At 32.3% G+C, this 14,028-nt stretch overlaps 1 protein-coding gene across 1 annotated transcript; it reads right to left on the reverse strand.

Moving 5' to 3' along the window:
- Window positions 1-332: 332 nt before the first annotated feature.
- On the reverse strand, window positions 333-1,885 carry LOC102584485 (chlorophyllase-2, chloroplastic-like). The gene is made up of 3 exons (XM_006363450.2): window positions 1,538-1,885; window positions 1,096-1,306; window positions 333-999 (listed from the first exon to the last, which is right to left on the reverse strand). Exons 1-3 carry the CDS (start codon window positions 1,781-1,783, stop codon window positions 485-487), a joined length of 972 nt encoding a protein of 323 aa, XP_006363512.1. The 5' UTR covers window positions 1,784-1,885; the 3' UTR covers window positions 333-484.
- Between the last annotated feature and the right edge of the window lie 12,143 nt (window positions 1,886-14,028).

The raw sequence follows: 14,028 nt of genomic DNA on the forward strand, positions 1-14,028 counted from the left end.
CCTTGAGAAAAACTCAAGCTAGTGGTGATCATAGACGCGTTGATCATGATATATATGGGGGTTTGAGATGTTTGTTTCTTAGCAAGACATATAGTATGAGGTACTCAATAGATCATTGATTTACAAAGATGTATCAAAGACATTCGATCGTTGAATTAGAAGGGATGAAAAAAGAGATGGTAAAACATATATCTATTTGTTTGAACTGTCAACATGTTAAAGTATGAGCATCAGAGACCTGAGACATGTTGGTTTGGCACAAGCATTATCTATTCCAAGTGAAAATAGGAGTGGCTTACTATAGATGGCTTTACTCTCATAAAAGATATGAATAAAGGATAAAAAAAAAAAAACATTTTTATTGAACATATATACTTCACTCATTGTTGTCGAAATACAAATATAGGATGCAAACATCGACACACTTCAATTATTAGGAGGCATAATCTCTTATTTATTTCATGATTATATCAATCATATGTAATTACTCTTCGATAGATATAACAGGATCAAGTTTAATAGGACAACGAATACTAGGTGATTCAATAATGTTAATTAAATCATCAGCTTGACCTTCCAAATAAGCCTTGAAAAAAGCCACGAAAAGTCCTCCTATAGTCCTTCTTAGATCTTCCTTTGATCCCTTTTTCCCACTTTTCTTCATCATTCCCATCAAAGTCGTCATTTTGTTTCCATCATCCAACATATCAGCATGGCCATAATTCTTAGCCAAAAAATAGTAACAAGGTGGTTTACTCTCGTTGAAAAACTCAGCATGATTAACCCCATTTGGTGCATCGGGTGGACACACACCGTATGCTCGTTTATTTGACAATCCGGTACCAATTACAGCTACGGGGATTGAATGATTGAAACTGTAAGGAATAAATTGGAGAATATTGGAAGAGCACAAACAAGAGGACCCTTTAGCAACAGGATCAATTCCGAGGAGTGCTGAAATTTTGAGAGGGGGTTGTTTTTGTTTTCGGGTTGCCTTTCCTGACAGAGGTGGATCCAGGATTTGATGTTTATGAGTTACTACAATAATCTCCAAAAATTTTATAAAATTTAACAAAAGCTAATAGGTTCACGTACCTGAAGTGATGGATTCGCCCTTGCTACCTGATCCATAGGCTAAAGCTAAGGCGAATGCTGTTTTACCTCCTCTGCTGTGGCCTGAGACTGCGACTTTGTGGAGGTCCGGAAGAACTTTCTCCGGCAGGACTGAGTTCAGTTTCTTAGCTGATAACCACTCTGCTACTTTTCTTGCTTTTCTTACTTCGCATCGAGATGTCATTAGAGAGAACTGCAACATATTTTAAACAAACAAATTGAGAATAAATTCGACATCAAGCTAGTCGAAAGAAGTTCAAATTTTAATTTGGGGAACTTTATGTAATCTTTAAATTGTATTCAGAAATTGAGGATATGCAGGTTTGATCATATCTATTGAACTAAAGTTCGATCAATTTTACTTCAATCAGTGAAATCAAATTAATATGAAATGTACGTACGTATACAGAGTTTGTTGCTGTACCTTAGGAGCAATGGCGATATATTTATGGGAAGAAATATGTAGGAGGAGGGACTTGTAGCAGTCGGGTTGGAGACCGAATCCATGGAAAAATAGTAAAATGGGATAGGAACCTTCTGTAGTCGGCGAAAATACTAATAATGGACATGGCAAGGAAGAACTCTTGACGTTGATTATCTTAACAACTTCATCTCCTACTTCGAAATCTAATGCTATACCATCATCGCGTACCTTCGCCTTCTTTTCCATCACTGCTTGTTTATGCAATGCTAATGTAGTAGATATTTTTTTACAAAAGAGTTATGAATTTCCAGTTTTATTTCCTTGTTGTGGTGAATGAGACAATAAAATTGAAGTTTCTTGCTTTTTTCTTCTTTTGTTTTCCTCCTTTAGGGAAAAGCAAATCGTGTTTCTTTGTTTAAACGTTAGCTGAGCTCTCACTAACGAAGGTTGTGATGGATTGATAAGTACTCATTTATTCTTAATCAAAAGGTCTTGTGTTTGAGTTTCCTTGGATACGGAGTTGTCTTTGTTATGGAGCGCTCTTTACCCTCAGTGTGGGACTTCCTAGTGTGTATCCGGATTAGTGGTGGCAAATTGGCGGGTTGGGTCAAATTTGGGCGATTGAAAATGGATCAACAGAAAATGGGTAATAATTCAACCAACCCATATTTGATATGGGTAAAAATGGATTGGGTAACAAATGGGTTAGGTAAAATACTAGTTTACCCATATTTACCAATGGGTTAGGTAAAACAAGTTTGTTAAAAACTAGTATTTTACCTAAATTGAAAAAAACAAGTTTGTTAAAAACGCAGCAAAAAAAAAACAAACAAAACAAGTTTTTTTTTTTTTAAAAAAACAAAGTAATGCTGAAAAATACAAAGATAAGCAACAATGGACTAATGACCTTGGACCGAGCTCTGTTGAGCCCATGACGCTTTTGGGCTATTTTGTCTGTAAAGAGAAAATTGACTACTTTTTTTGGTAAACTTCTTAATTTATTTTTTTTATATATAAATGAAACTTTCCCAAGTGGGAACTTTCCTTCACATTTTGTTATACCAAAAATGTTTTTTAAAACTCTTTGACCATTTGAAATATTCTACTTTCATAGTCTCACAGTGTTCTATAAGTAATTGATATTTCATGATCAAGGGTGAAATACTACGTAGTAACGGTCCTTATATTTGTATAAACAATCAAAATATGATTAGGAAAAGAAATTGTATTTGATTGGACGTCTTCGTATACCTGTGAATATCATTAGACCCTAAAATGATACACTAGAAAAATCTACTAGGTCTTCCAATATTAATAGATTTATTGTTTTGCTTTTGTGTCTTCCAAAAGAAAAAAAGATCTCGGGAAGTGCTCTATGGTATGCACTGACTGATCTCCTTGTTCTATTGTATGGGTGAATTATCTTAACAAAAGCCTTCTCTTTTGCCTTCATGTGATATTAGTGCATATACCACAAATTAAAGTAAAATACCGTTGAAAATAAAATGACAAAAATATATTCAGGTTGAGGCGCGTATATCTCACTCTCTTGAAAGAGATTCTAGTCATGCAATGTAATTTACACTGATCCAACAATATATCTCTTGACTTGTTCCCTTTAGGATATAACAACTCAACAATGTCATACAACTAAAATAACTCCGAATTAGGTGAACAGTTCAAATCTCCACCAGAACACCTTCCTTCAACATATAAATTAACTCTATTTGTATGATAAAATAGTTGAAGACTTAAAATATTTTTCTATGTCTCAACTTTCTCTTTCACTACTAACCTCGCAACACAAAATAAAACTACGCATCATGGGAATAATGAGGTATAAAATGTCACTACTCATCACCTAACTCTAAGGCGGCAAATGTGCCAAGGTGATCAAAGGCGGACCATGTGTCTTTGTGGAGGTGCACGTGCATATATATATATAAGGCACCAAAAGACACTAAACCTATTTAGGTGCACTGCTTTAAATGCTACACCTCTGAGGGGACGGGGTTCAAATCTCATTAACTACTTTTCTTATTTATTTTTTCCTTGTTTTATCTGGGATGGTTAGAAATATTGAATAAATAAATAAGGGGTGGCTAGTTTCAAATTTGCGATTTCGTTGTGCAAAGTGAAGTTCAAAATCATCCGTCCACACAATAAACTTTATCGAATAGAGTCATTTAATTTATATTTATACGTTAATACATTAATTTTATATTTTTATATATAAATAAATTGGCATTCAGTGGCATACTTTAACTAACATGCATTAGTCATTGATGGTTCACCCATATCTTCAAATCCTAGATTCACCTATAAAGGTGATGTAGCGAATGAAATGCAACAATGAAACACCTCATAAATAATACTAAATGCTCATATATCCCAACATGTAAGGGTTATCATAACTTGTATCTATACACTGTTAAATGATTTCACTTAATAGAGTCCTAAGGGATGTCTCTTTGAGAAGGGGCTATATTAATTTTTATTACTTATCCCAAGGTAATAGAGTCATTATCGGTAGTTGGTGTTGATAAAATATCTCTATCTTAAAAAATAGGAAAAATTACTTAAATACACAACACTTCTTTACCTATTCTCAATATTTCCCTACTCTTTCATTAAAATACAAAAATCCCTTATTTTCCCCCAATTCAACTTAACCGGATACTTTATTAGTTTAAGTATCCGCCCGTTATTAATTAAAGTATCCGCGCTGATATATTATGCATCCGCCCGTTAATTAAGTATCTGTGCTGCTATAAGTAAAATATTTTTTTGTTAGTTTCTGATTTCTAGTTTTGATACTAGAACAGTTTGTTTAATCCAAGGGAATACACCTAAACTGGTGAAATCCTTAAAGACGGTGTCATATGCACGCCTCAAGCTATAAGATTTTCGTGATTTCTAATATTTTCCAACAGTTATGTTTGCGCTATAGATCACTTGAGGGAAGTAAGGGTCATTTGGTAATTTCGATTCAATTTGACCTACTTAAAAGTGTTGTAACGTTTATATGTGCTATTCTTTTTTTGCTCTACCACATTCTTATAAAACCTATCTACTCTTCTTGCTTTGTTCACAAGTGTTGTAACGTTTATATGTGCTATTCTTTTATTTGCTCTATCACATTCTTATAAAACCTATCTACTCTTCTGGCTTTGTTCATCTCTTTGGCGCCTCTCTTGCTCTCGCCACTTAGTTTAAATTAAGGTAAGTGCTATTTTACTTAACTTTTCTTTATTTATCCTTTGTGGGTATTATTCTTCTCATTTGATGTAGTTGTATTAATAGTAATTTGTATGGATCTTCTTTTATTTTTCATTTAGGCTAATTGTCGTTATATTTTGTTAAACAACTTTTGATTTGTTCTAATGCAACTAGCATAAGTGGGAACGCACCCTTTTAAATTTGCCGTAACAAAATGGAAAATAAACCGTATTTAAGAAAAAATTATTTTGTATTTATGATGTTCCAACAAATAATAATCAAATTTCAAGAATTATTTTTGAAAAAAAATAAAATAGGAACGGACAAGACATTAGTTACGTTATTTTGTTGAATCATAATTTTAAATAGTTCTTAAATATTTGATGCAACCATATACTATATAATGTAGTATAGGAATGTCTTAATATTTCAGTTAGTTGACTATTAAAACTTTCAACTTATTAGTGAAAGTTTGATTCTCCGACTTGTAATTTCCCTTCTCTTCATAATTCTCATCAAAATACATTTTCCAATAAGTTGTTACCCTCACAATTTTTTCTATGTAACCTTCTAGACACTACATTTCTTCATACAAAGATGATATGTGTCTCAATCCCTTGATTCATCTTAAATGTCTCCCCAAAGTATTTGTGCATTGATGTATTCATATTGTTTTGCAATAATTCTCGCTTTGGCAAGTTGAAATTCTTGAGGAAATACGGAAACTAGATTAACAAATATTAGACTCACATATATAAACCATATCATCATCTTGGAAAGGAGGTGTAATGTTCTCCATCGTATGAGTAAACTTCAAGATTTGTTGGATCAGATCATCTTTGTTCTCCAAAATTTTCTTGGTGCGACCCTAATTAACCTCTCTAATGGATAAGAAAAATCAGTGATATGCTGAGAAAAAATTGGAGAACGAAGACTATCTGATCCAATAAATCTTGGAGTTTGCTCATATAGTGAAGAACATTACACCTCATTTCCAACATGATGATTCAGTTTATGTGAGTCAACATGATTTGTTAAGCAAGTCTATGTATCTCTCAAAAAATTCAACTTATCAAAGCGAGATTAGTGGCAAATTAATATGAATACATTGCACAAATACTTTGGGGAAAAGTTTAGGACGAAATCAAGGAATTAGAACACGGATCATCTTTGTATAAAGAATTATAGTATCTAGAGGGTAATAACATTGAAAAAATTGTGAGGAATACAAATTATTGAAAAATGTATTTCAATGAGAATTTAGAACTACAAAAGAGAACTAATACAATCTTTAATTGAGTAAACTAGGACGAAATTTAGGTCACTGTCTATATATTATTGCCCCATATTAAACTTAGCCATAATGATATTCTATTAAGTATTTTTCAAATGTGTCCCACGATTATTTGGTTTAATATGGCAGTGAGTTAATTGCCTTTATGGCATCAATCAAATATTGATTGTGCTTTATTTGCACAAATTTAAAGGAATATATATGGTAATTAAGTCAATATTTCCTTTGTTCCTAATTACTTGTCCACTTTTGAATTGACACACATATTAAGAAAACAATTATTGACATATTGAGTTATTATTTTACCCCTATTAATTATGAAGTAGATGAATTAAAAAGTTAATATTTTCAAGAAATTCTACCTTTTTTAAAAATAGACAAGTAATTAGGATAACTAAAAAAAGAAAAAGTGGACAAGTGATTAGGGACAGAGGGAGAAGCTTTTATGACATTTATATTATACATTGAATGTGCATTGTATGCATGATTTTGAAAATCTCAACATGCTATATCTATATATAGTATCTTTGTGTGTGAGCCGAGAGATGAGATGAAAAGAAAAACAAGGAAAATTTCTTTTTTTTTAATTTTATTTTCCGAGTTTTCTTTAAGTAATTTTTTTTTTGTTAGTTTCTGATTTCTAGTTTTAATGCTAGAAAAATTTGTTTAATCCAAGGGAATACACCTAAACTGATGAAATGTTCTTAAAGACAGTGTCATATGCACGCCTCAAGTTATGAGATTTCCGTGATTTCTAATATTTTTCAACAGTTATGTTTGCGTTATAGATCGCTTGAGGGAAGTAAGGGTCATTTTGGTAATTTTTATTCAATTTGACCTACTTAAAAGTGATGTAACATTTATATGTGCTATTCTTTTATTTGCTCTACCACATTCTTATAAAACCTATCTACTCTTCTTGCTTTGTTCATCTCTTTGGCTCCTCTCTCGCTCTCGCCACTTAGTTTAAATTCAGTAATAAGGTAAGTGTTATTTTACTTAATTTTTCTTTATTTATCCTATGTGGGTATTTTTCTCCTCATTTGGTGTAGTTGTATCAATAGTAATTTGTATGGATCTTCTTTTATTTTTTCATTTAGGCTAATTGTCGGTATACTTTTGTTAAACAATTTTTGAGTTGTTCTAATTCAATTAGCATAAGTAGGAACACACCCTTTTTAAATTTGCCGTAACAAAATGGAAAATAAACGATATTTAAGAAAAAATATTTTGTATTTATGATGTTCCAACAAATAATAATCAAATTTCAAGAATTATTTTTGAAAAAAATAAAATAGGAACGGACAAGATATTAGTTACATTATTGTTTTGTTGAATCATAATTTTAAATAGTTCTTAAATACTTGATGCAATCATATACTATATAATATAATATTGTAATATCTTAATATTTCAGTTGGTTTACTATTAAAACCTTCAATTTATTTGATTCTCCGACTTGTAATTTCCCTTCCCTTGCATATGGAACACATGTTTGCAGTCGGTGATCTTACCGCAAGCAGCGATCTGTCCTAACTTGCACAAGTGAAGACTGTATTAGCTCTCCTTCGTAATTCTCATCAGAATACATTTTCCAATAAGTTGTTACCCTCACAATTTTTTCTACGTAACCTTCTAGACACTACAATTCTTCATACAAAGATGATACGTGTTCCAATCCCTTGATTCATCATAAATATTTCCCCAAAGTATTTATGCATTAATGTATTCATATTGTTTTGCAATAATTCTCATTTTGGTAAGTTGAAATTCTTGAGGAAATACGGAAACTAGATTAACAAATATTAGACTCACATATATAAACCATATCATCATCTTGGAAAGGAGATGTAATGTTCTCCATTGTACGAGTAAACTTCAAGATTTGTTGGATCAGATCATTTTTGTTCTCCAAAATTTTCTTGCTGCGATCCTAATTAACCTTTTCTAATGGATAAGAAAAATTAGTGATATGCTGAGAAAAATTTGGAGGATGAAGATTATCTGATACAATAAATCTTGGAGTTTGCTCATATAGTGAAGAACATTACACCTCCTTTCCAACATGATGATTCAGTTTATGTGAGTCAACATGATTTGTTGAGCAAGTCTATGTATCTCTAAAAAATTTCAACTTATCAAAGCGAGATTTGTGGCAAAATAATATGAATACATTGCACAAATACTTTGGGGCAAAGTTTAGGACGAAATCAAGGATTTAGAACACGGATCATCTTTGTATAAAGAATTATAGTAGCTAGAGAGTAATTACATTAAACAAATTGTGAGGGATACAACTTATTGAAGAATGTATTTCAATAAGAATTTAGTGTTGGGTTTAGAAAGGTGTGAATGGGAAATAAAAAAGAAAAAATGGAAAGTGGAAGAACCAATGAAAATGGGGGAACCAATTTTTGGAGGGAAAATGAAAAGTCATTGCAAAAGTACAAATGAATAGTCATTTTTACCATATTGGTAGAAGAGAGGAAATTGTTGTCCTTATATTAGGAAACACTTCCTTTAGTTCTTAAAGGGTTAAGAAGAAGGTGCCCCCTCGCACCGTCGTCGTCGCTCGCTCGGCTTTGAATTTGGCAAATGATGTGATTGAGTGATAATATTTTTTGGACAAAATCTATTTAATCAATCTTGTTAAATCATTTCCTTTCTCTTATAAATTAATTCAGAATGTTAGTTAACTAACAGAATTAATTTGGCGCAACTGAATTTATTTGAAATTCACGTGTAACGGTAATCCTTCCGAAAAGTCGTTACTTTTCCCAAACGGTAATCCTTCCGAAAAATCGTTACTTTTCCCAAAGGACACAATGTTCAGGAAAAAACGGGTCTGAACAGATTTTTCTCAACAGACGCGTTCCTTGCTGCAAATGGCTATAAATAAGAGGTCTTTTTCGTTTTTTCAAACACTGAAAATTTTTTCCTCTCTGCATACATTTTCTTGCATAAATAAAATTGTCGATCGACTGAGTCTGTGTGTGCTCTTATTGCTGTTCTTGCGTTCGTTGAAGTTATTGAAGTTTGAGGTACCGCTACTTCTTTAACAGGTTAATCCGTTTTATCTTAGAAAGAATTAATCTGCAACATCGGGTACAGTGAGGGAATTAAATTTCTTAAGGAAACACAGTGGTTTCTGTGGACTCGGATTAAAATTCATTTTGTCTATTTTATTTTCTGTTTTGTATTTTTGACTAACCTGAATACAGGAGATAACCAATCTTTAATTAAGTAAACTATGACGAACTTCAGTTCACTGTCTACCGTAAGATCAATAATGTAGTTTTTAAAGAAATTATGATGATGACATGTCTTATAATCTCAAAATTGACAAGTGCCTTGTATTTCTCCAAGGAGATCCGGATGAGGAGGTGTATATATCACTTACACAAAAGGATTTCACAAACGAGGGGAGACAAGAGTATGCAAGTTGTTGAAGTCACTTTATGCGCTCAATTTAACCATTGCCTTGATTGATGTATTAGGATTGTGTATCGGTTGGTTCTGTCACGCCTCGAGTCTATATTTTAGACGTGGTTGGTATTCGAGAATCATTACTGATTCCCAAGCGAATCTTTGGCCTGACTGACTACTTGGCGGAAGACTTACTCAAGCGATAATTGGCTTAAAAACAAAATTTAGAACATTTAAACTCAAAGTAAATACTCAACTCAAATTGTCTGTAAAATAATCAACGACATAAGTATAATAGTTTACAAAAACATCTCAAGGAAAAATAAATACTGAGAGACTCCTCAACTCTATCTATCTATGAAGCCTCTATTACTCAATATGGATGTCAGGACAAGACCCACGACATCTCAAGACAACTGACTAGAAATTAAATGTGAAGACCCTCGAAATGCAAGGAGGCTCACACAGGCTATCTGAAATGCAAAATTAGACTCCTCAACTCTAATAATCATTAAAGTTTCTTGTTCAGAAATTACTCATTAGTCAATGATGATACTATATATATATATCATTAAGATTTCTTGTTTACACTCTACTCATTAGTATAGTTGTTATATCTCTATTTCCTAAATGAAGGTAGCTTTAATTGATGATTATTTATTTATTTATTTATTTTTTATTTGCTAGTTGTGATCTCTTAAAAAGTGAACCGGTCAAAATATTGTTCTTGTCTTGATTTAGATAATAATGATAAAGTAGGTATAGTTAGGCTAAAAAATAAATACACAAATAAATTATTGTTGTTTAATTTTATCAAACAAAAAATGAGATTTATTTTTTGCAATTCGGTATTATTTTCTTTGATTAGAAAGTGTACACTTAATTTTGACTTCAACTTTAAGAAATTGCATAAAAAATAAAAACATATGAAAAATGATCAAATTATTTATTCTAGAAGTTTAGTATTTTACTTTATTTGTTTATTTTTAGGAATACATATTTTCTTTTAATGTTAGATCGAACACTTAAAACAAATTTAAAAAATATTTGTTTCAACCTAAGAATGTGGTTACACATCTTTTTTTTAGACATTAAAATAAACTCAACGATGCGGTGACGCACCTTGTCCACTAATATAATTAGTTTTTATTAATTAAAGGTAGTGACTTACAAAAAATAAGGTTATTAAGTGTGATGCAAATAAGACAGTTATGTCTCTAAAATGTCAAGATCGAGAATGCAGTTATACATTCGGTCTAAGACTAATAAAATTCAACAATTAAAAAATAAGTGAACCATAGCCTTAGACACAAATTATAGAAAAAAAAACATATTAAATAAGTATAAGTCAATAAAAGCGACCGTGCTAGAATCACGGGACTCGAGGGATGCCTAATAACTTCCCCTCGATCAACAGAATTCCTTACCCGAATTTCTAGTTTGTAGACCAAAACTAAAAGAGTCATTTCCTATTGATTAGATATTCAAAAAGGTGACTTGGAACACCACAACTCAATTTCAAGTGGCGACTCTGAAACAAAAATAAAATAATCCCTAAATCAATACCGTCACTTAAAATGGAAAAACTCTTCTGCCGCCGTGCGCAAAAAGGGGTGTAACATCTCTGGCGACTCCGCTGGGGACTAACCAGAATTCGAGCTTTGTTATATTGACTTTTACTTGATTATATTATTTTATTTATTGGATATATTGTGTTTGATTTCCTAATGTGCTACTTGCTACTCATTATTACTTTTTATATTTATATTGTTGAACTATACTTAATTCTTTTCTCTCACACACATTTTATGAGTCTTTGAATACACAGAACACACGTTCACAGGAATGCAATTATGCATCCTATTTTCCCTTAATAAAGCTGGAGTGTCTTGACACCCAGTGAATGATATTTATTCACATATGTTAGGCGGGGTTGGACCAGCAATGAAGTCGGAATAACGCTGCTACCAATAAGTTGCCCCTCCCTGGCTCGAGTTCTCTACTCGAGTAAGCCAGTCTAGATACCTATCTTATTCAGGTTTGAACCTAGTAAAACTAGAACATAAATATGGTTATCCCTAGAAGACTCCAATTATTTGCATCAATTTCATGTGACTTAGTGAGCCTCAAACAAAAGTTGGGTCCGTCCAGGACAAGAATCACTTTCTTACTTGACCACTTAGCATTTTATGTGATACATGAAAATGCATTTATTTGAAAGTCTCTTTAAGTTGACGCATTTTAGTATAACTAATGCAATGAAAAAAAATTATCTTTTGATCTTATTTTTTTTTTAAAAAAAGGAGAAAACATGAAAATATTTCTCCTTTTAGAAATTATTATACATTTCTTAAAATAAAATAAAAATTTTGCATTACTTAATGAAAAGAATAATAAATATTTTTATTTAGATTTTTTTTCATAAAAGTTTGTAAAAAGAAAATTCAAAATATTTTACTTTCATAATACTTTGAAAAGTTACATTTGTCAAAATAAAAATAAAAATTTAATATCTTAAAAGTTTTTTTACTGTTCAATCTGGACGAACTACACACACCTGATTCTCATCTCAATGAGATACGTAGGCAACCTTCTTTGGGTTCGGTGATCTTTATTGAAAAAAGAAAAAAAAACTTTTTTCAAAAGTTTTAAAAAAAAATAATGAAAAAACAAGAAGCTTTAATCTTTAGCAAAAAACAAGTTTTTATTAATTTTCTTTTAATAATTCAAATAAAAAAAACTAAAGAATTTTATCTTAAATCTCTAAAAAGAAAACCTTAATTATTGAGTTTTTGAAAAAATATGCAAAGATCTTAGTCATGTTCGCAAGCATGTTACGTACGCAATATCAAACGGATTCGATCAATGCATTATTAAATAATTTAAAAAAAAAGACTTATAACTGAAGAAGGTCTAACCCTAACAAGCATTATTATCTATGCACAGTTAAATTAAGGTGGTTGATTTGTGGTTAAGCTGGCATCCCATCTCTATAATACAAGGTCAAAAGGAAAAAAGAAAATGACTCACAAAGACGGAAATGAGTCGGACAATGACGAGGTCCAAAACCAAATGATATCACAAAAAACAGTGTCAGAAGAGGTACGGATACTAAGACAACAAATGGCGGAGATGTATGAAGCTTGGATGAGTGGACAAGCTCCACCGTCTTCAATCCGTGATTATCTAAATACAAATATGCCACCCCCTATCCAAGTATCGATAAGTGATTCAATTTATCCACCTGAATTTGGTCCCTATGCTAATGCATCCAATGTAGCTGGAACTTTTACGGTGCACCCTTTGAGTACGCATATGACAAGTAATCCACTATTCATTCCAACTGCGCCGACTAATGTCGTTCAGCAACCTATAATGGAGCCAAAATCCATCAACGATCCTCCACCCAAAGTTCAATATGATCGAGATTATACTCCTGAATTGACTTTTAAAATTCCAGGCTCTTACCCTCACACACATCAGTATAGTTCCCCTGTTGAAGTTGAAAAAGCTGTTGAGATCGAGGAACATGAAGAAATGGCTAGAAAAATGAATAGTTTGGAACAGAGTGTGAGAGATATGCAAGGATTGGGAGATCACAAAAGTGTCTCGCTCAATGATTTGTGCATGTTTCCCCATGTTCATCTGCCCATCAATTTTAAAACTCCAAAGTTCGAGAAATATGATCGACATGGAGATCCTGTAGCTCATTTAAAGATATATTGTAATCAATTGAAAGGGGCTGGAAGCAAAGAAGAATTGCTCATGGCTTATTTTGGGGAAAGTTTGATGGGAATTGCCTCAGAATGATTCATAGACCAAGATACTTCTAACTGGCATACATAGGATGATTTGGCTCGATGTTTTGTTCAACAATTTCAATATAACATTGACATAGTTTCAGATCGTACTTCACTTGTCAACATGAAGAAGAAGACCACCGAAAATTTTCGTGAATATGCTATTAGGTAGAGGGAGCAAGCTGCTAGGGTTAAGCCACCAATGAAAGAGTCTGAAATGATTGATGTTTTTCTCCAAGCACAAGAACCAGATTTCTTTCATTATTTACTTTCCGTTGTTGGAAAAATATTTGCTGAAGTTATTAAGATTGGTGAAATGGTGGAAAATGACATCAAGCCTGGAAAGATTGTAAGTCAAGCTGCTTTGAAAGCCACAATACAAGTGATTAAAAATGGATAAGGAAATCTTGGGGGAAAGAAAATGAAGGAGGATGTAGCGAATGTTGTGTCAGACACACAAAAAAGTTCAAGGGGTCCACTTTATCAATCTACACCACCTCAATACCATCACTATCTCCCTATGCAAGACACACAATATTCTATTGTTCCACCTCAATATGCGGTCTATAATGCACAACAATATGCATACCCACCAAACTATCCTCAATGGCGAGCGCCAACATATCAAAATGTTCACCCTTTTCCTCAAAATTTTCGAGCACCTTATAATCTCCATCCAACACAGGGATTTGGAGGAGGTCAAAGGCCTAGAAACAATTTCACACCAATTGGAGAGTCTTACACAAGTTTAT

The sequence above is a fragment of the Solanum tuberosum genome, unplaced genomic scaffold, assembly GCF_000226075.1.
Source record: "Solanum tuberosum cultivar DM 1-3 516 R44 unplaced genomic scaffold, SolTub_3.0 scf00440, whole genome shotgun sequence".
NCBI classification, from domain to species: domain Eukaryota; kingdom Viridiplantae; phylum Streptophyta; class Magnoliopsida; order Solanales; family Solanaceae; genus Solanum; species Solanum tuberosum.